The sequence below is a fragment of the Eubalaena glacialis genome, chromosome 1 (genome assembly GCF_028564815.1).
Source record: "Eubalaena glacialis isolate mEubGla1 chromosome 1, mEubGla1.1.hap2.+ XY, whole genome shotgun sequence".
Taxonomy (NCBI): Eukaryota; Metazoa; Chordata; class Mammalia; order Artiodactyla; family Balaenidae; genus Eubalaena; species Eubalaena glacialis.
Window position 1 is genome coordinate 163,211,887 of NC_083716.1, and position 22,986 is coordinate 163,234,872.

The window sequence follows — 22,986 nt, forward strand, 5'->3', positions numbered from 1 at the left end:
CTACAGACGCATCTTAACAATATGCTGAGGGAAAGCGATCAGACACAAAAGGCTACATACTGTATCATTTTATTTATACAGATGCTATAAAAAACAAATCTAAACTCTAGTGACAGAAGACATAGGAGCAAGTTTGAGCATCTGTGTGGGCTTGACTGGAAGGGCACATGGGGACTTTGGGAATGATGGATATTCTGTGTTTTGGTTGGAGGGGTGGTTAAATAGATATATACGTTTGTCATAATTCATTGAACTGTACACAAAATGAGTGTATTTTATTGTGTTTAAATAATATTTAAATAAAGTTAGTTTTGAAAAATATACCTTAACTATGAGGGCCAAGAATTAACCTTAAAACTAGTGGCATTTCTGGGTTTTCTTTTCTTTTTTTTCCTCTTTTTTACCTGAAGATGGATATAACTAGAATCTACTTCATTATCTCAGGAGATATTTAATCATCCAAAAGAGGGCAATCTCATTTATATGAAAGTTAGGGAAACTATATTTGTATCTAATAAGTATATAGATGTGATAAAAAAGAAAGAGATATCCAGCATTCACAGGTTTCTAGCCAGGAGAAATATGCTCACAGGCTTGGAACAATGGATTTAGAATAAGAACCAGGTACATTTGTCGTTAGGTATTAAATTGATTAACTTATTCTGACTCACTAAGGTTTGCTCTTTTATTATATGTCTGTGTCAAATTAACAATATGGAAATTAAGCTACTATCTAAAGGGACTTTATGTTTCCTGCAGAAATAATTATACAATTATTAGAATCATTTTGTAAGGATGAAATATTTGGTTGTATAGACTGCCTATGCTTTGTCACAAGGCAGAAAAGTCATGGCATTAGGGAGTAGTAAAATATATACACTATTCTCTTAATACAATATATCTCTCACTTGTAGGGAAAATTTAATTATTTTTGACAGATGTGAATTCTCTGAGTTAACATGAAGAATATCAGTTCCGTATTAAAGAGGGACATTTTAAATCAGTGACCATGAGATTAAGTTAAATTGATTACAAAAAGGAAAAATACTGTGCTCTGAAAATTATTCAGTAGAATTTGATGCCTTTAGATTGATTTTAAATATACAGCATATTTTCAGCTAAATCAGAGATCCTGAATTGAGTTTTGGATTGCTTTGCTATCAAACAGTTAATTAAAGTAACCACATTAAAAGGAATGCTATAAAAACCTTTCTGGAGAGATTTTGGGCTGATACGGGGGGGGGGTGGGGGGTGTGTGTGTGTTTGCTGGTAAATAGCACAAACTCTGAGGTTAAGCTGCCTGGGTTTGATCAGGACTTCACTTATTAACTGGGCAGGCTTTGACATTATTTAAGTTTTCTCTATTTCTGTGTTTACTCTTCCATAAAATCGGGATTGTGATAACTAGTGCACATTCCATAAACTTGTTATGCAGATTGATTTAATGTATATAACATGCTAAGAACAGTGCCTAGCACATGAACACAGCTTAAGTTTTGCGTGTTTTGTTCTTGTTTATATTGGACAGTAACACAACTTTCCAACGAAAATTTTCTAGTGGTACTGGTAAGAAAGATATCATAGAAGAAAATGAAAACTGTTGGTGGGTGAAGCAGAACTGTGGAATGTATAAGATGTAAGAAACACTAGGGTAGAAATTTTTTCTGTATTGTTTACTGACATGTGCCCAGCATCCCAAATAGACCCTGGCATAGTGAAGTCAATAAATGCTTGTTGAATTAAATTGAATTGAATGTGAGGAGATGGTTCCATCATATCTTATAAGAGTTAAGTGTTCAGTTATATCTCAACAATTATAACTAAACATGCAATATACATAAAAACAGAACTTGAAACTGTTTAACGAAATACTACCCCACACACGGGGCTTCCCTGGTGGTGCAGTGGTTAAGAATCTGCCCGCCAATGCAGGGGACTTGGGTTTGAGCCCTGGTCCGGGAAGATCCCACATGCCGCCGAGCAACTAAGCCCGTGTGCCACAGCTACTGAGCCTGCACTCTAGAGCCCCCGAGCCACAACTACTGAGCCCACGTGCCACAACTACTGAAGCCCACTCACCTAGAGCTCATGCTCTGCAACAAGAGAAGCCACCGCAATGAGAAGCCCATGCACCACAACAAAGAGTAGCCCCCGCTTGCCACAACTAGAGAAAGCCTGTGCGCAGCAATGAAGACCCAACGCAACCAAAAATAAATAAATGAAATAAATAAATTTATAAAAAAAAAAATACTACCCCACACTTGAAAAAGGAAATCTGCATGAACTGGATAATTTGTAGGCAGGAAGAAAGGCTACAAAATGTCTTGATAAGTTGTTGGGATCTGACAGGACAAAGAGAGGGTGACAATAATTCACATTAGATGAGAAAAATGGGAAGAAGAGGAAAAATTCTAAGAAAAAATTTTATTAATCTATGAATTTCTGAGTTGTACTCTGTGGGGAAATATATCCTGAACCTTGCACAGTTAAACTCGACAAAGTTTGGTTCTGTCTTCCCTGCTTCCTTTCTTCTAATCTGCATAGTTTAAAATGAAGATTACCTGAATAATTACAATTAAATAATTATAACTTCTGCCTTGCACCTCCTCTTAAGCTTGTTTTAAATTGATGGGAACATCTTTTAGCAAGAGCAGAATGCTTTCACATAATGATCCCATATTCTTTCTTACAAGGGAGATAGCGTACCATCTTTACCATCTCAAGCTGGGAATCCCTAAGTAGTTTTCAGTGAGTGAACATATTATGTCAGTTAATGCAAGGCAATAACAAGTTGCTACTATCACATGATTCTGCTTAGTTGGATGTGATACTCAGTATGTAAAGGAACTTTACTGCATTAGTCTACCTGCTTTATTTTCCCATCAATCTATTTTTCCTGAGACACTTTTTTTTTTTTAATTTTTATTTATTTATTATTTATTTTTGGCTGTGTTGGGTCTTCGTTTCTGTGCGAGGGCTTTCTCTAGCTGCGGCAAGTGGGGGCCACTCTTCATCGCGGTGCGCGGGCCACTCTTCATCGCGGTGCGCGGGCCTCTCACTGTCGCGGCCTCTCTTGTTGCGGAGCACAGGCTCCAGACGCGCAGGCTCAGTAGTTGTGGCTCACGGGCCCAGCCGCTCCGCGGCGTGTGGGATCCTCCCAGACCAGGGCCCGAACCCGTGTCCCCTGCATTGGCAGGCGGATTCTCAACCACTGCGCCACCAGGGAAGCCCTCCTGAGACACTTTTTATTGTTAAGATCATAGAGATAAATTTGCAAAACATTTGCAAGCTAAACTGTTTTGTATCTCAGATAGCTGAGGTAAACTGGCTCTAAACAATTCTCTGTTGAAAACGCTTTCGTGCATTCAGACAAAACACCTAAATTTCCAATCTTGAGATATTGTGAGTCTATAATTTTATAAGATATGTAGGTGTCTGGGTTTTGATGAATGCAAGTCAGTATGGCAAAACGTGATGCATATAACCTATCCGGATTAAGTCTCTTCATCCAATTGGTCTCCCATTTGAAACTGTATGAATTAGCAGAGTACATAGGAAAAAAGAAGCCAGAATGAAGAAACAGAGCTGGAAAGAAACAATATCTAAAGGATAGTGAAATTTTTTTTTGCTGTGCCACAATGGACAAGGAACTTAAAATATGGTCAATAAGCAATCTTAAAGTCCACTTATTAAAAAACTCATAGCTGCATTTCAATAAAAGGAAGCAAAACCACCTCATTTTGAAATCACTGGAGTATTTTTACCTCTTTGAAATATAAAATAAGAAAGGTGATAATTCAAATCAGTTTATTCATGCAGAGGAATAAATATAAAATAACTGAAAATAAAACAATATAATGATACATATGAAATTAGCTGCCCCTTCCCAGTAGCATGAATAAAGAGCCATTAACCATAAACTGCAATGGAATTACCTATTGGATGACATTAACTACTAATGCAAACAAATTTTAAAGTTGTTTCCTAAAGTGACTGCTATTACTTATTCCTACAGAAAACTGGATCTATTACAAACGTTGGAAGACAACTATGCCAGAGTAAACTGCTTTTCCTTCAGGTTAAAATAATTTCATGGGAAAAATTACTCAAAAGATTCATAGTTACCTTGAAACTCAAGTCCTAGGGCAGAATCTCCATAAATAAATTTTAACCTCAATAGGTTTTATGTAGTAGAGGATTAAACTAGCAATGTGTATGTAATGAAAATTAAACACTTCTATAGGTAGTTATGAAAAGGTGACAATGAAATTATTAAATACGAAAGAAAAAAGTAGTATCGGTAAAGATATTTTAAAACATTACCATCCCCCCAAATCTGTGTATGTATGTATGTATGTGGGTATACATATATATTTTTGCACAAATATAAACATATATGTGTGTATATGCATACATATATATGATATACATATTATATATAGTCAGGTAGAATGTTAAGGATTTTAAGAGTAAACTATAGAGAAAGAAGAAGGAAGGGGTCATTGTTTCTCCTCAGGCTCAGAGCACCATCTGTTGTTTTTTATTGGGTCACTAATTTAATCTGTAGCTTGTCCAGGTGAGTAAGCACCCACAATTTGCCCTTGACCTTATGAAGTAACCAAAATTTCCTTTAATAAAAATGGTTTAGGTAATAAAAGCCAGGGTATATTTGACAGTATTTCATATAGATCTGATGAGTTTTAAGAAAGAGTGTGTTCACTTAAATATGTACCTTACTGGTGGTTGAGCATTGTGTTGATTTTTATAACAGCATTTAAATTTTAAAATTATCATACTTCTTTGGCACAGACAGTAAATGCTTATTAAATGCATTTTGATTTAGGCCTTGTGTATTTTGAATGGTGAGTTCCTGGAATATTTGGATACTTAAAAAAGGACAAAGGTAGTATATGATGGATTTCTGAAATTTTAATGACTGACATATTTGCATTATTCAGCCAGCACATTCAATTTAATTCTATTGACTATTAAATGGTCACCCTTTATTATAGCGTATTATTAGTATTTTGGTTATTTTTATTATTATTAACTAACAAAATGCCTGGAGGCAATGGAAAACTCACAACTTAGTATAAAGTAATGCTAAGTAATAAGATTTATAATAACTGTGAATAAATGCAAAGATCAGCAGCTGGTTTATACAGATGGACAATAAAATGTTTGAATGCCCAAAACATAAACATAAGGGGTAGTGGCAGGAGGCAGGTAGTGATTAGCTATGTGATCACTGAGGTTAGCTTTTAGTTTGGGTAGAACATTGGACTTTTTTTTTCCTTCTACCAGAAATTGTCTCATGAAAAATAATTATCAAAATGTTACATTTCACATCATGATGCCTCTTGCAGCAAATTTACATCAGTTTGTTTTGATGGCCTGAAATTATTGCTGGAGCTTCTGAAAAAGATCTGATTTAAAAATCAAGTCACCATTTAGGTAATAGGAAATCTGAGTCCATTACTTGACAGCTAAATTGAAGAATTGATGTCATTTCATTTTTCAGAATTTACTGATGAAAAATGCAAGCTTCCTGTGAGGGTTACATCTGATAATTCTGAAATGCAAACCTTACAAACCTTCAATTAGCCCCATGATGTTTTTAGCATCATAGAAACTGGCAGTATTTCCTACTTCAAGGAATATATTTTGATTAATACTTTAAATGAAACAAGAAAATTTACTTTCATGGTTTCATGCTATGTGCCTCACCATTCTAGTCTTCCTTTTTCAGTTTTTGTCCTCCCCACCAACCCCACTCACCATTCCACATCAGAATATATACATATATACAACACCTAAACACACCTTATGCCATGAAATGTGACAATGTGATTATCAGTAAAGGCAGCAGAACATGTCTACCATTTGAACTTAATCCATATATTTGCCCTAAGAAATCCTATCCAGTAATTTTATTTTTTTCTTGATATTGTACCATTAAGAATAATCAGTAAGAAGGTCAGCCCTATGCCTAGCATCAAGAGGTGAGTACCAAAATGAAGTAGTACCTACATAACAATCAACCAACGATGACAACAAACAGACAACATCTTTTGACAGCAAAATGTCTTGAGACAAGAAGAAATGCGTGTTATCATCACTGTATTTACAGTAATTTGCAAAATGTGCTATAGGCACCCCATGTTACTTCATTGGGGTGGGAAAAGAAAATATTATAATTTTTCTTTATTTTTTACCTTACCTCTAATTTTTTATTTTTGGTTTGCTGTGATACCTATATTCATCATCAACAAAAAACATAAATTATTATGAATACATGCTCATACAGTTTTTAATTGATTAGAGAACATGGCTGCAAAAGAAAATGTTGAAGACCATTAGGAAAGTACATTAGAGAGTTACAGTAGAATTCAATCCAGAGAAAATGATGGGTTAAGTGCTAGTTAAACTGGTCAAACCATAAACTTTGTCATGTAAGTGGGGAATCCACTACAGCTCCCACATACCTTTTTAAACTTTTATAAGCAGGAAACAGATGGCACTTTCAAGCAAGTAGCCAAGGAGAGTTTAGAGAATGCAACAAAAGATGGTTGTACACTGGCACTAGTAATCAGGGGTTAAGTCATTACCACTCCTGGACTTTAAGTGGGAGGGGAGGAAGCAATTATATGAACTCGTAAAAAATACCTCTATGGAGAGGGCTACCTGAGAGACTATGGCCTGTAGTTTGAGGACATAGCCAGTTTGTGGCTACTACACAAGAAAGACCCAAGGGAGTAAATGTCTTGATTTTATTTCGTCTTACTGTCCAACTTCTTACTGGTTAGTCTCATTGGCCAAATCCAATCTGAAGCCAGAGAAGACAGTGTATAAAAGTCAGCCTCGGGCTTCCCTGGTGGCGCAGTGGTTAAGAATCTGCCCGCCAATGCAGGGGACACAGGTTCGATCCCTGGCCCAGGAAGATCCCACGTGCCGCGGAGCAACTAAGCCCGTGTGCCACAACTACTGAGCCTGTGCTCAAGAGCCCGTGCTCTGCAACGAGGGAAGCCACGACAACGAGAAGCCCGTGCACCACAACATAGAGTAGCCCCCGCTCACCACAACTAGAGAAAGCCCGTGTGCAGCAACGAAGAACCAACACAGCCCAAAATAAAAGCAAATAAATAAATAAATTTATAAAATAAAAAAAAAAGTCAGCCTCCTGGGGCATAGTTTGAGAAAGGTTAAGAGTGGAACGTGGATCTGGAGGAACAAATGGAAAATTTTCTGCATTCCATTCCTCTTTTTTTTTTTTTTTTTTCAGCATATGCTCTTTTCCAGATAAAAAGTATGTGTCCCTAGTATAAGGGATATGTGAATCGTATTAACTACCATATTCTTATGAATTGATATCAGTTTTATCATATTCCCAAACAAAATCTAAAATGTTAGTAAACCTCAGTGCTCTTCGTATAAGGTAATCTAGAAAAAAAAAGTAAGGAAAAAAATTCTTAACATAAAATATAGCTGCTATAGTCTTATGACATGTAGTTGCTCATGAGGTCTTAGATGATAATTATACATTCTTTTAGCTACAATTATTCTACGTGTATCCTAAGCTGTGTCAGTAACTAGTCTGTATGGTATGATCAGACTAGTTACTGGTGGTATGATCCTGTGTTATAAGCCTGATTGGTCTACCTTTATTGTGTTGCCTCATTATTCTATTACCCAGCCTATCACATAAATAAGACACTCCAGAGAAACCTCTAGGTTCAGAAATAGTTCTCCTTGCCCCCATTATGTGGCAGCAATCTAATTTCCTACTGGTAAATAATATCAATCACCTCAGCCACTATTGTTGTCCCTTTCTCTGTAGAGAAGGTTAGACAGCTTAAGGAGTTCATAATGGCCAGAGACTCAATTTCCAATTTTACAGATCCTTGATTGTGTTCTCTAGTGGAAGCATTTTTTCCCATGGAAACTAGTACCCTTCTCCCCATAAAGGCTAGGTTGTAGAGATAGAAATTTTCCTTCAGTGACTTTGCTGAAAGAGGTCACTCTCACATCCTCCCTTGGTTCCTGGACCTGTGCATTCTGTCTTAGGAGATATGACATTATGCATTGGATAGTGCTTTAAGGTACATAACATCCTGTGGGATGGCATCCCCAATCCACAAGATTTTTCTCCCCAAAGTTTCTATAGTAGTCTAGCACATTATTCCATTCTATCAAGTCAATTGCTTCTAGATGTTGAGGGCTTGAGATTTTTTTCTTTTGGTGAGCCCGTGGGTCATTTTCGTTTTCCCCCCATATATTATTTCCCCTGGTCTGTGGTTAGATTATGTCAAAACCGAAGTAAAATAAAAGTTTTGTAAGTCTACAAATGGTGGTGCTGACAGAACTGTGGCCAGAGGAGATAGATCCCAGAAATCGGTTTCACCCTTTAAGAAGACATTTTTTTTTTTCCACAATGATGAAAGGGGTCCAATAGAATTGACCTCATACAAGTTGGTCAAGAATGGTGCCATACGATTGGCTGTGTGTTGTCTTTTACTATTGGCAAGTCGGGTGGCCATAACCATGTCAACCGTGGTGAGAAGTTCATGTTGTCAAATCAGTGCATAGTGTGCATTTGTGCCATCCTGGCCTATTAGTACTTCTCCCATTGAGCAAGCACTGGATTAATTGAAAAAAAAAAAAAAAAAAAAAGAATGACAGCTATAGGAAGGATAATTTTGTCCATGTGATTATTGAGAGGCTCCTCTACCGTGGAAGCCCTCTCTCGGAGATTACATGCAACCTGAATCTCCATCTTTTGTGCCCATTTCAAGGGGACCACTCATATACTCCTCCATCAGACCTCTTTGCCATTGATTTTCCAGTCTTGGTCCCATATCAGTCCCATATCAGTTGTCCAACCTGTTAGCCACTGCTCATGGATGAGTGTAGATCCCTAACTCAAGCCATCTCTCCTGTCACACAGTATTCAGCCAAATTTCCTCTCTGACTTTCTGCATGACGGGAGGATTTCCTTTCACCCACTGACTTTCAGGACCACCCCTGAGTAGGGCTGTAAAGTAGCAGCTTTTAACAAGGACTAGTAGATTCTTAGTTAATCCAGCCTTGCACTGTTTCTTCCTTCATTAACTGGTCATAGGGCACTCCCCATGAAATAAATTATAGTTGTGAGTGAGAGAACCAACCGTCAGCAACCCCACAGAGAAGGAACCAGGGAAATAAATACCTCAACCTCTTTCATCTCCTATCCCCTAATGTCAGTGCCTTCCCAACCAGAAGTCAAAGGACAAGGGAACCTGGATGATGTGAAATAGAGGTCAGCAACCCTTGACACAGCAGGCTGGAGATGTTGCAGAGGGAGACCTAGTGGACCAAATAGACATTCAGCACAACTGCCATCAAAAAAGCACAATCCAGCAGTAAATTTAATTTGATGGCTTAAAATACTTTAGGGTATTTGAGATGAACCATTTTTCTGCTCACAGTATTATAATTTTTAATTGCAGACCTTTGTGAAGGATTTTTTTTTTTTTTACTTCTGACGTGAAATCGTAAGAATCTCCTGAGTAATATTTGCTTCACATTTTCTGTGACTAATAGTAGCTAATAAACTTCGAGTTTTATCGGACATCTTATGCAGTTTCATAATAAGTAAAATGTTACATTCAGAAATTATTTTAAAAATATGTGTCTACTACCTCAATTAGATGTACAGTCAATGAATGCAGTGCTTTTTTTTTTTTTTGGCCAAAGTGGGTATATTTTTGCGAACTTGATGAGTCATGTGTGTGATGATATATCAAATGCTGAGAGTTTATTATTGTGTATTTTAGGAATAATTTGTAGTGTTGGGTTATGTAAGGGGCTTCTTTAAAATGGCCATTGTTCCACTGCGATGTCTCCTTACAAAGGGCTTCCCAATGCATCTTGAAGCCGAAATTCGTGTTCTATTTCCAAAAAAAAATTTTTTTTTTTTTTGGCAGTGTAGGCAGAAGTTGGGGGATGGGGAGATTTCCTATTTAAAGCTGAGACTAAGGTTATTACTAGAGCCATTGCAAGCTGAGGACCTTTTCAATACTTTTAATGAGGAATCTCATTCTTAATGCAAAGGAAATAATTTCATGTTTCAGCATTATTATATTACCTTAGTGAACATTTTAAAAGTTGGGTCCGTTGTTTCCAGGAAATATTTATGACTGTAACAGGTGCCAAACAACCTCTTAACGTACAGAAGAATAGCACTGGCTTTAATAGACATGTAGATCGTTTTGTAAGGACGATTGTGAAAGGAGAGTGAAAAAATTTTATACTAATATAGAAATTTGCTTTTTCCTAAAAGAGGAACCAAGAACTTTGCTATCTGGTCTTACTGAAATAGTTTTCCTTGTCTGTAAATTATAGTGAAGCTCCTATAATTTCCTTATCTGTAAATTATAATGAAGCTCCTGTGAGAACTTTCCTGCTAAAACAAACCATAATTCTTTTATGATACTCTTCTACCTGCTCGTCATCTTAGGTACATTAAGTAGCTTTCCTTCTTTCAGGAACTCCACTCAACACTGATGCCTTCTTTTTCATTCCCCCAACATCCACTAACTTCACCTTCTGTATCTATCACTGTAAAAGCCATGTTATATCCATCATCACTGAAACCAGAGTTTTGGTTAATATGCAGCTGAAATCCCCTTATTAAGTACAGTTGAACTGATTTAAACAATACAGATGATGCTAAAGAAAGAATGTAAAAGTTCTTCTAATCTAAGGAACCACTGCAAGTCTCCGTTGGTGACAGATGTTTATACATCACATAAATTTTTTTCATAGAAATGGGCGTATTTTTTAGTATTGTTTCATAACCTCTTTTTTCACTTAAGTATAATATGAACATCTACATAATTAAATATTTTTCTATAGCATAATTTTAATTACTTTATGTTTTCTGTATGTGGATGTAACATAATTTATATTGTATTTAAAATGTAGTATATATAGTATTTAGTATAATATATATGTAGTATATAGTATCTATATGGAGAGGGAGAAAATATACATTTATTTTTTTCTTGCATGTAAAAACACATAATTTTACTTTAATTATCTATGCCAGTAAAATTTGGGGCATATCCATATTTCCTTAGAATATATTTTTATAAAAGATTTCTGAGTCATAATTTATAAGCTATGTTTCATTTTCTTTTATAGAATATTACAGGAATGTGTGATACAGGCATCTACTGTAGTACATATATGCATTGGCATATAACTTCCATTTATATAACACTGTGAAGTTATTTAAATATTTTACAAAAGAAGAAATTATGGACAAGAAAGAAAAGTCCATTATTGTAAGGCTAATAGCTGCCAGTATTTAAGCAGCCATACTTTGTATTGAGTTATTATTGAGAACCATTTGTAATAGTTACACAAACTACTGTTTTTATTAAAAATTACCATTGGGGTCTGAAATAGATTAATTGCATACTCCACTTTATTTAAATGATTTCTTTAACTATCTGCTTAGGGTCTGATTTGTGATCTAATTAAAACCTCTTAAGGCCATAGTCTTCACACATTTTAATTGTGTGCCACTATCTGTAGAAATTTTTCAGCTTGTATTAATGTATCTAAATGTATTTATTATGTATACATATATTATTCTCAACCTAAATATTAAATACTAGTGAGGACTAATTTTTAATATAAAAAACAGGTATGAAGCAGAGATTTTACTTTTTTTTAAATACCACATGGATCATTTTATACATCTTTGAGGTGGGAAACACCTCTACTTTAATTGCTCTGTTCATCAGTCTCTCGATAGAACTAGATTGTCTCAAAGTTTCCTTCTACTTTTTTGAACTTATTCACTGATTGAATGAATGGTGTCAGGCACTGAGCTGAGTCAAAGTTGAGGCAGAATACATTGGTGAGTCTTCATAGACCAAAGGGGAAAGAACAAAGTGCTCTAATAAAAATAACACTACCAGGTATAACAGATAGGTCTGCAGTCCCAATGGTTTAGCAAAATAAAGTGTTTTTGCTCTCATATAAATTATGCAGTGGGCATACCTGATCAGCTGGTGGCTGTCCTCCAAGTGGTGATTCAGGCATCTATGTTACCGCCTCCTTGTGATGGCTCTGCCGTTTTCAACACATGGCTTCCAAAGTTGCTATAGCCAAGGAAAGAGCATGGAGAATTGCACATGGGAAATTTTTATTGGCCAGGCCCATAGCATTTCTATCCTCAGTTACAAAACCACACTTAAATGTAGGGGAGGCTGAGGAATGTTGTATATCTGTGTATCCAGGAGGAAGTAAAATGGGACAGTTCACTAGGTAGACTCTCTGCCATTACATGTAAACAGATAGTGGTAATGGAGTATTATAAAGGCGTAATGGAATAAAGTAAAAGAGCTATAAAAACAGAGAAGAGAGAGTGTTTACCTTATCTGAAAGTTGAAATTGGTGAACAGCGATTATTTCAGTCATCAGACATAGGAGGAAATTCCTAGCCAGAGGAATATCAGAAGGAAAAGTCAAAAAAGATGAGATAAACAATAATTATATTATAGCATGGTTAATCTGTAATTTTCTCATTAAATTTCTACCATATTTTCAAAACAAATTCTTAAACAAATTTTTAAAGATGTAGACTAAGGAAGAAAATTAATTGAATCATCATTTATAATAGAGATTATGGAAACAACATAAATGTTCAAAGGCAAAGAATTAGTTAAATAAATCATGGTAGAGCCATGTTATGCTATATTTTGCAGCCATTATAAGGTAGGTATGGATTCACATATTTATTTGGGTAGATTTTCACAATTGCTTTTTAAACGATAAAAACAAGTACATATGATAATGATAAATGAAGTGATAAAATTCAGCATGCATGAATGGTCATATTTTAAATACATAAGTATGTTTCTGAATAAATTAAAGTTGACCATTCAAGCAGAAGTTTAACTGATTTTTCACTTTTTTTTCATCGTGGCTACCTACCTATCTCTCTCTTTCTTTCTCCCTTCCTTCCTCCCCTTTTCTCTCTTTCTTTATTCTTTCTTTTAAATGAGCATGTATTATTTTTATATATAATAAAAAGAATATATTTTTGATTTAAAAAATAAGTAAAAGACAGTTTTGGAAATTAGTGTTCCCTTGGTCCTGTGAATGATCTCTCACTTAGCTGGTGGAAAATGCTGCCTTATTAATATCTAAAAAGGGGTACCACCCTACTGGGAAATAGTAGCTAATATCTGCTGGACTTGATCCCATTGGAGCTTGCTATTTGCAACATTCTTGCTGCATAAAAATCTAGTTACTGAAATGTAATGGGCAGAAACCAGAACACCACATATGGCCATGTTAAAATTTTTAAAAAACTATTATTGACAGATGTATCAGATTTATAAAAATGCATAGTTTTTTCAAAAGTGTAGTAAATGAACTGCCATTTATTCCCACATAAAATAGAATGAATTTTGTTTGATATATATATATATATATATATATATATTAAGCTCTGTATTATAATATTGATATTTGAAGTCTATCATTGTTTCTAATAGAAATGGGCCAAAGTAAAGATATACTGAGTTCCTTTACTTTAACAAGAATTATTCTTTATAAACTCAGGGTCTGTAGATTTGCAAAAGAGCATGGCCCACGGAACACTGAGTGGAAGGCAAAATGGTTTGGATGGTGGGATGGTTGGTGATCCAAGGGCTAGTGTGATTTCCTCATCTTCTGACTCCACTGCAGACTTGTTTATGATTGACAAGACAAACAACATTGTCTTAGGGAAACTGATTTATTAGCAATGAAGTATGAATATTCAAAGATGAGAGAGATTAAAAGTCAAGGTTTTAAATTTATTTCAATTGACGATTTGGAAGAGATGAAAATTAGAGAAGAGCTGCAGTATCATTGAAAAGAAAGATTTTAAAGGCAAATATACAGAAGTTAACAACTGAGTAGATCTGAGGATAGAAATATAATTTGAGGTAATTTTTTGGAAAGTATGGCAGATGGGATAACATTTAGATTTTGGTCCAATGTCATGCTTTTACCAATATGCATCATATATTACTGTGTTCTTTAACATAATAAAATCACTACTTTAAAATGACCTAAATTTTATTTTACTCAAGTTTGTTTTTAAATATAAACTGTCTTATCTCTCTTTTTTCAAATAGACAGTGCTTATTGTTAATGGGATATTTCTGCAACTGAAAAAGTGTTCATAATGTACATAAGCCAATAATGCAATTAATATGTAGTATTCGATTTGGTAGACTGATCAGTTGGTTTATTTATATTTTGGTGGCCATCAATTTATCAATGGGAATTCTGTGATAAAAGTAAATCTCATTTAATCTATACGGTATGCACTATGTTAAAGAAAATGAAAGATATATGTTATATATACATATATATAATGATTCTGCTTTTATATTTCAACAAGTTTTATAATGTCATATTGAGTCAAATTATCTATCATTTTTAATTATTTAACCATATAATTATGAAGAAAATACCTTCCAGCATAGTATATTAATTTATTTTTACAGTCCAAACCAGATTTGGAATTGGGACATTTCCATCCATATTTAAATCAATAGTCAAGGTATAATGTAGATTTAGTTGCCTTCTCCATTATATTTGCCTATTAAGAGTGGAAAAGTAACACCAAAACTTCAATGACTTTTCTTTCTGTTTTTTTACTTTGGCCATGGAGGAGCATGGTATCTTGTAGGTGTATGGGTGGATTTTTTTTTTCTTTAAACTATGTAGAGGTGAGAAATAAACAGGTGAGAAAAAAAAAAAAGTTGCTATTTAAAGGTACTGGAGATCAGAGATAAACTACATACTAAACTGCACAATCTTTTCTATTTCCTATTTATATTATTTGAATAAAAAAAAAAAACTGCTTCTTCTAGCAATATGTATTCTGCCAGGTAAGAGGCAGGAAAAGAAAAAAGCTGGTTCCACGTTATAATCACTTAGCATTTTTTCCTTGAGCAAGGTGAAAAAAACCAATAGGTCTGCTCATGCATAAGAAAAAACATTTTGTAAAATGTCAAATATGCATTCATTAGAGGCTATTATAGAAAAATATATTTAACTTTGGGGAGGAGACACTTAACCTGATACACATTAAGTTGTCATCTATTCTTCACTAAGAAGTGAGAATAATTAAGGAGAATGATTATATGTGCTTGCAAACTAGTTCTAAGTATACAGATACTGTTTATGACACTTTTATTTTTGTTGATAACACTACAAGATGATATACTTACTCTACCACTGACAAAACTATAATTTTCATAATGCTAAGCAAAGGAAATGGTCACAGCTTTGAATACATTACAAAAAACAAGTACATCAATGTGCTATAACTTGATCTTCATTCTCTACAATGATGGAGTTGAGCTCCATGGTTTTTCTACATAGCATAAAAGTCATTCCTATCTATTTCGTAGTCTTGGTAGCATTGCATTGATGCTAGCGCCTTTCTCTGCAATGTAATGTGTTTTTGTTGGAATTTATAGAGGACATTTTAAAGAACTGTGAATGGTGAATGAATTGCTTTCTTAATTTCTAAAAATTCTAATTTTTTTAACCTCAGATTCTTTAAGCTCTCTTTAATGTATCAAAAATCAAAAATTCTTTTTCCCAAAAAAAATTAATCCTATATTTTCTGACATTAAGGTTACAGACCAGAATATGTAAAATATCTATCATCTATCTATCTATCTATCTATCTATCTATCTATCAATCTATCTATCTCTACCAATCTAGATTGAGAATCTATTTCCTTCTAGGTAGATATAGATATAGATACAGACACATACATAAAATATCTGTGGTCAGTGAGTAGTATTATATAGCCTGATTGTGTCCTTTACTTCAGAATTAGAAGGACTCCTATGGAAACTATAAAAATTCTTTTTAACAGTTTCTATGGAATCAAAACTTAAAGAAATCCTAGAAATGAAAAGTACTTTAAGCCCTATCTAAGTCCAGCATCTCACCAACAGCACAAATTCACCCAAAGCCAACGCCAACAACTCCATCTGATTTCAGGGACAATAAGCTTACTAACTCCTGAGGGAACATATTACTGTGAGAATTCTAATTCATAACTTGAGCAAAACATGCTTTTTCATAAAATTCCTGCCATCATTTCTATTTTTGCTTCTTAAAGTGAATGAGAGTCTTCATAAGCTTTAAGATAACTTTTTTTAATAGTTTGAGGCTGAATACATATACCTTTTTCATTTAAAAATTTCCCAGTTCTTACCATTTTTCTACATATAAGAGGATTTACAGGGTAATTACCTTCATGATACCCGTATCTGAAGTTCCCCAGAGATGCCTAAATCTCTTTTATAGTTTGACTCCTGCCATTCCAAAGTCAGAATAACCTTTCACAGAAAATAATCTACTGGAAGACCCATTGTATATTAGTACTAGTAATATCAGTCTTGATGTTTTATAACTATGGTCAAATCAGAGGAAAGTCTCCTTATTGTGTTCTACCCTAGTTTTGACCATATTCTTATATTATATTAGAATTTATATTCTATGAAATGCTGTAATTTATGGATTATTTTCACATGCTTTTTATCCTTTAATTTTGTATTGAACTATAGTCGACTTACAAAATTGTGTTAGTTTCAGGTATCCAGCATGGTGATTCAATTTTTTTTTTTTTTTTTGCAGATTATATTCCATTTTAGGTTATTACAAGATATTGGGTATAATTCCCTGTGCTCTACAGTAAATCCTTGTTGCTTATCTATTTCATACATAGTAGTTTGTATCTGTTAATCTCATACCCCTAATTTGTCTCTCTCCCCCTCCCTTTCCCCTTTGGTAACCCTAAATTTGTTTACTATGTCTATGAGTCTGTTTCTGTTTAGTATGTACACTCATTTGTATTATTTTTTATATCCCACATATGAGTAATATCATATGGTATTCATCTTTTTCTGTCGGTCCTATTTCACTAAGCATACTATTCTCTAGGTCTATCCACATTGCTGCAAATGGCAATATTTCATTCTTTTTTATGGCTGAGTAATATTCTCTATATATACATATATACATATATACACATATATATACATATATATACACATATATATATGTGTGTGTATATATATATATGCTTGCCACATCTTCTTAATCCAGTCATCTGTTGATGGGCACTTGGGTTGCTTCCATATCTTGGCTGTTATACATAGTACTGCAATGAACATTGAGGTACAGTGCATGTATCTTTTCAAATTATTGTTTTAGTTTTTTCTGGATATATACCCAGGAGTGGAATTGCTGGATAATATGGTATTTCTAGTTTTAGTTTTTTAATATTCTTTAATTTTTTAAATACATTTTAAAGTAATCTGGGTCCAAATATTTGCCCTTTAAATTATATGGAAATTAAACTCAGTAAGATTAATGTGTTAGGTGCTATAATACAGCAAAACGTTGGAAGAGTCAAGACCAGAACTACGTTTCTTTCATGGTAACCTAATTTAATATCATTATGAAAAGTAAGTTAAGGGTACATTAGGATTAACTGGAACCTTGTCTTATTACTATATGTTAGCATACATACAGACATATGCATGCATGTATGTGCCTACACGCACACACACATTGAACCATGTATTTTATAGCTAGAAGGGACATTTGTGTGGTGATAACTTGGAGGAAATGGCAAGAACATTAGCTTGTATAGAATCCTGAGTGCGCCTAATAAAAACAGTCAAGCCCAGAATATTGCTCTGAAATTCCAGTTATGGAACACATAGCCTCCAAATCCAACTTGACATTTAAAATTATATGTCACTGCTATGAAAGTTCTTTTCACTTATTTGAAAATGATTTGACAAAGAAATCAAATTCTGTTGGGGATAAAGCATTGCCAACCTTACTTGCTTTTATAAAGATATAATGGCAGTAGATATTTGAAATACCAAAATATTTAAGTGGATGTGAAAATAAATTAATCTTGGTAAATTTTTTAAATTTCTCTTTTATCATTTTGCACAACTTAGTCTGCCCAGAGCTCAACTTCTTCCCTCTCTAATAAGTGTATTAAAAAACATGAAAGAGAAGTTTTAAGTTTTGGTGTTTTGTGTTGCTTAATTATTAAGTCTTAATGATTAGTCAGATCATATAATATGTGATAGACTTCAAGAACAACATGCAGCATTGAGTTGATGAATTAAAATAAGTTGTTTCTTTAGTGTAGTGCATGGTTTGTAAGTGGCAATAGAGATTTGATGATTGTATCATTAAGCCAGTTTATAAGTGGTACCCTTTAGAATCTAATCCAACACATGAGTTTATATTTTCAGTTCATTATCTGTATGTTTGTATGTATGTGTGTACCTGTGTGTGTCTTACAGCTGTTATTTCAAGAAACCAAGAAGGGCCAGGAGAAATGGGAAAGGCTGTGCTGATTCCTAAAGATGACCAGGAGAAAATGAAAGAACTGTTTAAAATCAATCAGTTTAACCTTATGGCCAGCGATTTGATTGCCCTTAACAGAAGTCTGCCGGATGTAAGATTAGAAGGGTGAGTTTACATTTGTTTTATAATCTTATATATTAGCAATCCCCAAATTTCAGAATATCTCAGAACTTCAATTAACTCAGATTATTTGAAATCTAGAGCTATATGGTTCTGAATACCTTTGCCATAGCAGGAATTAACTGTGCATACGTATGATGAGAGATATGAACTGTCTTTCTCTGGCAGAGCAAAATATGTTACTTGCAAAGACATTGCAGAATACACAAACCTAACAGGTTTTTTCCTTCATGAGATGTCTTTTTGTTTTGCTTTGCTTTATCTTGCTAAAAATAGAGGAAACATGATCTTTGATAAATTATTTTCTTGCCTGTATAAAAAGCTCTTATGCTTTGCTTTGAAAAACTATATGCTTTGCTATTCCAGCATAAAAATAGCCAACTGCCTGTGTGATTCTTTGACCCTTTAAAATTATTTATTGTGGGCTCTTTAGCAATTTATGATGCTATTTATCGATATAATTAGAAAGCTCAGTTATCAGCCATGGAGGAAATACTCACTTGGAAATAATAATACTGCATGAAAAATTATGTTGAAGAATTCAACACTTATGTGATTAACTGTAAGCCATGCTCTAGATAGTTGAACATATTTTAAATGGAGGTAATAAAAATCAGAATATTTAGTGGCAGTATTGTCATCCTTGTATATAGTCCTTATAAAGAAAACTCTTGGCACTTAGAAAAGATAGGTCCTCAGTTTTTAGAAAATCTCCAAGTTTACAAATATCCTCCAGAACACACTCCTATTTAAAACGAAGTTGTTCTTTTAGACATGTAATGGCCTATACATAGTTGATGCATACAAAGTTTGCTACATATAATGGCTTATATTACATTAGTGAGATGGTGACATTGACATATTTACTAAACATGATTTTTTTTCCTTTCTGAATTACTTCAAATAAGACCAAAATAAATTAATCCAAGCCTTGTTGAGATGATGGCCTGGGTTGTCAGAAGGTTCATTTGATAGCTAAGTAACTGGTTTTGTATACCCCTGTATGCTTTTGAAATGTCTCTCTCAACAAAACCACAAATAACTACATATTATGGATATTTTTGGTTCCTAGTAAATAGCTTAAGCATCAAATTTAACATTTTTGCATTCCAAAGGCCTAAATAATTTTACAGGTAGTTCTGTCCTTATTTGTATGTGTGTGTTTGTATATGTTTAGATACATTTGAATTTTTAAAGAAATACAGTAAGCATATTCTTCTAAGTAATTTTGAGCATTTTATATGCTGAGTTCATAATGTTATAATGTTGCATTTATTACCTTGTTTTATATACTATGTTGTGATAAAATGGGAAAATGTGATACTTATGTGTTCAGGAAAACCATGTACACACTATTTCAAACTTTTTTAAATCTTCATTTTCAACTATCAGAACATATAAAATTAAATTTTATATCAGATCTGGTATAAAATTAAGGTAAGAACTATTTTAATACAGAGAGCCGTCACAAAAGAAAAAAAGAAGCAACATCATTATTGAGCATCCATTTAAAATATTTGTGGCCAGTGGTATTACTTGTTTTAAGAATTACTGAGTGTATTAAGTACTTGAAGATTTAAGTCTTAAACTATGGAACAATTCAACATTTTAAAAATGTAGGATTCAAATCTCAGTATAAAAACTATAAAAAAATGCCATACCTACTGTAGATATTATTGCTTGAATTTTGAGATTTTGCAAATAATAGTAGTGAAATAAATCATTTTCTGTTTTATTCTTATGAGAGCACAGTGTGTGCAATTAGTAAAAAAAAAAAAAAAAAAAAGAAAGAAATACCATCTACAATTCCTAGACAAATTATAAAGTGTGTGTGAAGTTCACTGAGGACATTTGCAAGTCATCTTGAATGACTCAATTGTGTGACTGCCTGGGAACAACTAATGTTGAGAAACACACCATGAATCAGATATCCAAACTTATTTAAAAGATGTAAAAAACTGTTAATACTCATTTGATGTAGAAAACTATATTTTTTCCAATTTTGGTATTACAGTTCAGTTTTTGGATAGTTACATCTCAAGAGATGACACATAAAGCTAGCCTCAGTGATGACTGAAATATCAAGATATAAAAAGATGGGATTTATAAATAATTAGTTTAAAAAGATCTTATTTTAGTGAAAACTAGAGTTGATATTTATTTAGAAAGGGTCTGAACTGCCCAAACTGTGAATTCATTAAAACATCTCAGCATATTTTATGACTGCATTCAGAAAATTGTCCAAATAGTTTAATGTTGTGTTTGGCTTTAATATCAATCTACAAATATTTGAAGATGTGTTCAGAGTGTTGACCTGAAACAAATAGACTGCCAGATATTTCTCCAGCAAAAATGGGTTTATTTAGGATCAGCAGAGAATTGCAGTTCAGGGTCTGCGACCATGGCAAGCCACATGCAAGTCCCCACACAGCAAGGGAAGGAGAACACTTTTATAGAGTGAAAAAGGAAGTTGGGAGGGCCATAGTAAACAAAGAGTCCATGGCATTTCAATGGCTGAGTTCTTGCCAGGAAAGAAGTCTTTCTTTGTCCAGTTGGGCTCTGCTATTCTTGCAGGGTATGAGACTCCCCTTTCTGATGCCCAAGCTCTATTTAATTGAGGTTTCTGTTTATTAATTTTTTTACATATCCCTCTTTTGATCATGATCTTTCTCTAAAAGCATCACTGATCAAGAGTCAGGTTTTCAGGTTTCAGTGGCTTTTTGTCCCTCAGTGTCAGGAAGGATCTTTCCTGGGTGGTGTCTCATGTCGGAGGGAAAGTGCTCAGATTGGAAACCTATTAAAGTCATATTCAGGTAACAAGGAGGGTTAGGAGGGAGAACTCTCAGGCATTATTATTTAAAGTCTCTATGTTGTCAAGATCATAGACATTGGAGATCATCTGATGTGTTATATCATTATCAAAGGTTTAGCAACAAACTTCCAACAGGAAGTATCCTGCTCTGGATATCTTGGGAAAACTGTCTCATCAGATGTCCTCTCCTTCAATACTGGGAATTTTTTTTTACTTTTAGGCCACCAAATTATGTGCGGGTCCAGTCAGTGCTTGGCGCTCTTTTTTAGGTGTGTCATGGAAATCCAAGAGTCTATTCCTTAGGGTTTGGTGGCAGAAGCGTTGCTTAGCAGTAACCTGATAGTGACCTTTCCAGCAAGGTTGAAGAGAGTACTTCTGGAAGTGTCTTTTTCAATAGAAAAAATCTCAGGTTGCAAGGTGTGATGCTTGAGGTCTTCGTCTCGCAAGGGTGCACTGTGAACAGATTGCTCTACGAAAACTCATAGTGATTTTTTAATAGAACGAATTAGGTCTCTGCAATATTGGAGGGTCTCTCCTTTTAGCAGTTGTGGGTCAAAAGAAGCAAGAGCCAAGTGCACTGGCGTTCTATCACTATCTCAAAGGGTGAGAGTTTATGAGTTCAAAAAGGGGTGAATCTGAGATTTAGAAGGACCAACCACAGTGCTTCTGGCCAAGCTATTTGGAGAGCCTCTACAAATTTTGCCCGTTGAGTCTTAATGATGCACTGAGTGTGTTCTTCTAAACCAGAGGATTGAGGCCACAATCCACACCAGTGACAGTACTGTAAAACGAGCCAAACCGCAAAGACTTGGCAAAGCACCTGGCCAATAAAATGGGTTACAAGAACACTATGAAACTCAAGAAGACTTCTTCCGGGAAGGAATAATCTTTCCCAACTTTAGCCACAGAAGAGGCAGTAAATGGTCTGCAAGGGAAGGTTTCACTCCACGGCAAAGACATATGGACTGTGACTGAGACATATTTATATCCGTTAGACAGAGGAAGTTGTATGAAATCCAGTTGCTAGACCTTAAATGGTCCATTTGGCAGTTTCAAATGTCTGGGAGCGGTAGGAACAGACTTCCCTGGGCTGTACGTTGGACAAGTGGGACAAGTGAGGTAGGCACTTTTTTGTGGCCTTGTTAATGTTTCCCCACCAATACTGATTCATGAAGGTCATCATTTTTGTCAGTAGATCAATGGTTTAATGCACATATAGTAGTGAGGAGTGAGCATTTTAGAGTCTTAGTTAGGACTGCATTGTTATTTGGTTCAAACCAGAGCCTTCTCTTTTTATCAAACCAACAATAATTGAATTTCCAATCTTGTTTTTCCTTTTCTGAGGCCAATTGTTGGACCTCTCTAGCCAGTTTTTCTAAATTATCATTTGGATAATTTGGAAATACCTTTTGGACCATGACAGAGGTTTGGATGCTGTTGGTCCCTTTAAGGACAGCATTCCTTGCAGAAATATCAGCAAGGTGATTTCTCTTAGCGTCCAGAGATTTCAAGTTTAGAATATCCCAGAATCTTAATAATAGCTAAAATGGCAGGTAACATTATTGTGCACAATAATTCCTGAACATAA

The 22,986-nt window shown here is 34.4% G+C and overlaps 1 protein-coding gene across 1 annotated transcript in view; it reads left to right on the plus strand.

The window, feature by feature from the left end:
• Positions 1–22,986, plus strand: part of GALNT13 (polypeptide N-acetylgalactosaminyltransferase 13) — a 474,459-nt gene that overhangs the window by 123,896 nt on the left and 327,577 nt on the right. Inside the window, exon 2 of the mRNA XM_061200203.1 lies at positions 18,403–18,571. Within this exon, the coding sequence (XP_061056186.1) occupies positions 18,403–18,571 (169 nt within the window). The remainder of the gene's footprint in view (positions 1–18,402; positions 18,572–22,986) is intronic.